The sequence below is a fragment of the Austrofundulus limnaeus genome, unplaced genomic scaffold (genome assembly GCF_001266775.1).
Source record: "Austrofundulus limnaeus strain Quisiro unplaced genomic scaffold, Austrofundulus_limnaeus-1.0 Scaffold121, whole genome shotgun sequence".
Lineage (NCBI taxonomy): Eukaryota > Metazoa > Chordata > Actinopteri > Cyprinodontiformes > Rivulidae > Austrofundulus > Austrofundulus limnaeus.
In genome coordinates this window covers 791563-795377 of record NW_013952523.1, presented here as the reverse complement: position 1 = coordinate 795377, position 3815 = coordinate 791563, and the positions used below count along the sequence as shown (strand labels likewise).

The following is a 3815-nucleotide window of genomic DNA, read 5'->3' as shown; positions in this document are numbered from 1 at the left end:
TATTATTTATTATCTTGTCTTTTGCAGGTACTGACAGGAAACTTCCTGATGAAATACGTTCACAAGACCTAAGTACATAATGCTAGTTTACGCGTGTTTCACAGACAGTGATCGCAGGAAACCAATTCCACCAAAATGACTTCCTCTCAGATAAAACAGCAGATCATGTGAAATGGCTGCAGCCAAGTCTAAATAATCAGCTTTGGTTTTGCTACATCAGTGCCTCTTTCATACACAGTGAAGTGCAGCAGCTTAACCTTTACTCCAACTGGGCTGTCTCGTTGAAGGTGATGAAGTTTCACAGTTTCTAGAATCTAAAGGTCAGGTAATCTCAGCGCAAACACAGAGAACGTGTTCTGTGATCCTGAGATGATTGTGTTTTGAAATGTGTGCATCAACCCCGCAGCAAAAATCCAAAGACCTGTGAAGATGCTGCTCAGAGAACATGTAAACGGTGCACAGAAAACCCTGGTCCAAACTGGAGATCGAGCTTCTTGTTAGCATCAGTGCTAACAACTGAGCCATTCTGCTGCCGTGAACAATGGTGGACAGCAGTGTGCTGTTTGGGCTACTAACCCTTTTTATTTTGTAGAAGCAACCCAAGCGCATCCTCGGGCCAAACAAACATTCATGTAGTCGTCATTCTGAATGTTTTCAATAGTTTTCATGCTCTTGACGTGCTGGACACGTGCCTAGGGACCTGGCATGGAAACTACAAATGATTCATTTTTGCAATTGTTTAATGTAAATTTAAATTGCACGTTGCAATTTTATGTGATTTATATGTAAAAATAAATATTAACTGTCAGAAAACAAAGCTTGAGTTTGTTCAGGCAAAACAACATTCATGACACTTTCCTGTCTTTTCAAAACAAGTCATCACGTCTGCTTGTCTCCTCCATTGTTCTTGTAGCCATCTGAACTTGTTGCACTGCCAGGCCACTTTTTTTTTTACTTTACATGTTCTGTCTAGTTTAAAATAAGCTTTAAAGACACCTTTAAGAGAACACGTCAGTGATTCAACAGAGCAGAAATTATTGGCATCATTGGTTCCCAAATTATGGACCCTGCTGTTAGTTTCTAAATAGGGGTTAGAAATAGGGATCTATAGAGATCCATTTAATGCCATAAATGACCGATTCAGCCTTAACTGTTACCAATGGATCAAATGAGCAACATAAAAAAAAAGAAAAAAATGGTTGGCAAGTCTCTGATTAAAAATACTTGAACCAAAAATATTTGAGGTTCAGAGTCTTTGTTTTTTTTTTTTTTTTTTTTTTCTCACTGGTGGAAAAGTGAAAAGTTTGGAAGCGCACTGTTAGAGATGAGTGGAGGTTTTGGAGCCAGAGAACACTAAGATGAAGCGGAAAAACCTGGACTGGTTAAGTAACAAAATACCCCCCCCCCCCCCCAACCAAAAAAAGCCATCACACAGCAAACATATCTAATAACATTACCAAGCTGACGCTCTGTTATGCTGAGCGGTTCATTCACACTTTCTGTTTCCCTCACACAAACATGCTGCTTCCTTCGGTTTCAATAGAGCATCAGCTCCAGTTACAAGGACACTGGAGAACCACTGCCAGCAGCTAGATAAGGACCCGACCCTCCTCATTTACAACAAATGCGAGTTTGGATTGAAGTTTGTGTTTAAAAATGCTTTTCTTACAAACTTGGTGTTTTCTTGTTCTGCTTCTTCAAAACGTTGTTGATTCTGGTGAGTATATGTGTTATGAATGTGACAGACTAACGACTTTAAATCATTTAGCTCACTTTTTTGTGTCTTTGTCTCTTTTTGTCAGAAGGACGGATTCTGAGGAAAATCAAAACGCGTGTGCGTGACCTCCAGCTGCAGAACAACAAGGAGTTTCTCCTGACCCTCATGGCCGATGGTCATCAGCCTCTCCAGCATGTAAAGGAGGCTCAGATCTATCAGAAGCTGAACCACTTCAACCGACAGGATGTGAACACCTTCCCTCAGGTGTGAAGCAAAGCTTTGATACAGCAATGCGAGAAAGCAAGTAGCATAAATAAGGTCAAACAAGGGTGACTGATGCAACGTTTGAACTGGCAGGAAATTCTTGATTTTCATCATCTCACTTCCTCAAATAAGATGACATTTCCCATCTGTGCAAACCTCAGAGTGAAGCTGCTGTTTGTTCCTTTGTAGAAAGACGTGGGAAAGAAAATGTGAAAGTTCAAATTCAGACAACTAAATTTATCCCCAAGGGCAATTCAGTCAGACTTATGCTCACATACTTAAAAAAAAAAAATCGCTCAAATACAAATCAACAGAGATTAGCATCAGGTGACAGCCTGATGGAGTAAATGAGCAGGACAACCTGTTAGTCTTCCTGCGTGGTGCCGTGAAGCGGCGGCCAGCCAGAATATCCCTCTAGCTTACTTACCTCTAGCAAAAAATAGCTTATTTAAGTGTACTACAAGTATACTTATTTTGTACTTTAAAATATGGCAGTGTACTTGAAGTTTACTTATTATAAACTACATTAGATATACTTAAGAATAGTACAGTGAAGTGTACTTGGCTTATACTCAAAAGTATGAAAGAAGTCCAAGACCAAGTACAACAAGACTTATACTTAAATAGTAAAGTTTGTACTTGTGCTTTTGTTTTTGCTACTCTTTATGCATTTATGCTGCAAAGTACTAATACATTCTTTTAATCCAAGAGCAAAATAAGATGATGACATTCACTAATTTAATGTTGCACAATAAGTTTTTCACAAAACACATTTGCTTTGAGGAATTACCTGTTATGAACTTGCTTGTTCAACACATTGCAGTGTGTACATACAGTGTACATACAGTATGGGTTATCTTTAAGAATATTTTAGGAAGTACTTTTTATCATATGATTAGTATTCTACAAGTAATTGCAAACTTACATGCATGTCTTGAACATATAAATTGTTGTCTAACAGTATACTTCAAGAATACTTTTTACAAACTAAAATTGTCTCAATCTAGTCCAAAAAGTATTAAATCAGTATTCTTATAGTGCACTTAGTGCAAAGTATACTTGAAATACTTATACTTTTATTCAAATATAGTAAATAAAATGAACTTTTTTTTAAATAAAATGAACTTCAAGTATACTACTTTTTGCAAGGGGATGGTCTGTTGGGACACTATTTCCTTACTTTTAAGAAGCACCCATTTCTCTCACAAGGACTGCAGGTCCCTCTGCTGGACCCCCATCAGTTTAGAGCAAACCTTGACAATTCTTTTATAGGATGAGGTTGTCTCACTGATGTCTGAGAAATAGACCCTGACGGTTTGCTTACCAGGCTGGTAAAAGTGTGTAGGATGCAAGACCTATAGTGCCCACGCTTAAAAGTGTGGAGGATGCAAGACCTATAGTGCCCACGCTTAAAAGTGTGGAGGATGCAAGACCTATAGTGCCCATGCTTAAAAGTGTGGATGATGCAAGACCTATAGTGCCCATGCTTAAAAGTGTGGAGGATGCAAGACCTATAGTGCCCATGCTTAAAAGTGTGTAGGATGCAAGACCTATAGTGCCCATGCTTAAAAGTGTGGAGGATGCAAGACCTATAGTGCCCATGCTTAAAAGTGTGTAGGATGCAAGACCTATAGTGCCCATGCTTAAAAGTGTGGAGGATGCAAGACCTATAGTGCCCATGCTAGACTGCTATTTGCAGATTTTTCAATTGCTTCTAATAAAAATGCAGCCACATATTTTATACCTCATAGCGGTAACATAATGACCCCCGCACGCAGAAATGCACCGGATCTCAGAAGTCTGTATTCCTAATAAATGTCATGCTACTAGGTGC

The 3815-nt window shown here is 38.8% G+C and overlaps 1 protein-coding gene across 1 annotated transcript in view; it reads left to right on the top strand.

Moving 5' to 3' along the window:
• Positions 1–3815, top strand: part of prss16 (serine protease 16) — a 29199-nt gene that overhangs the window by 4648 nt on the left and 20736 nt on the right. The window contains exon 2 of the mRNA XM_014014997.1: positions 1806–1981. Coding sequence (XP_013870451.1) covers positions 1883–1981 — 99 coding nt within the window. The 5' untranslated portion in view covers positions 1806–1882. The remainder of the gene's footprint in view (positions 1–1805; positions 1982–3815) is intronic.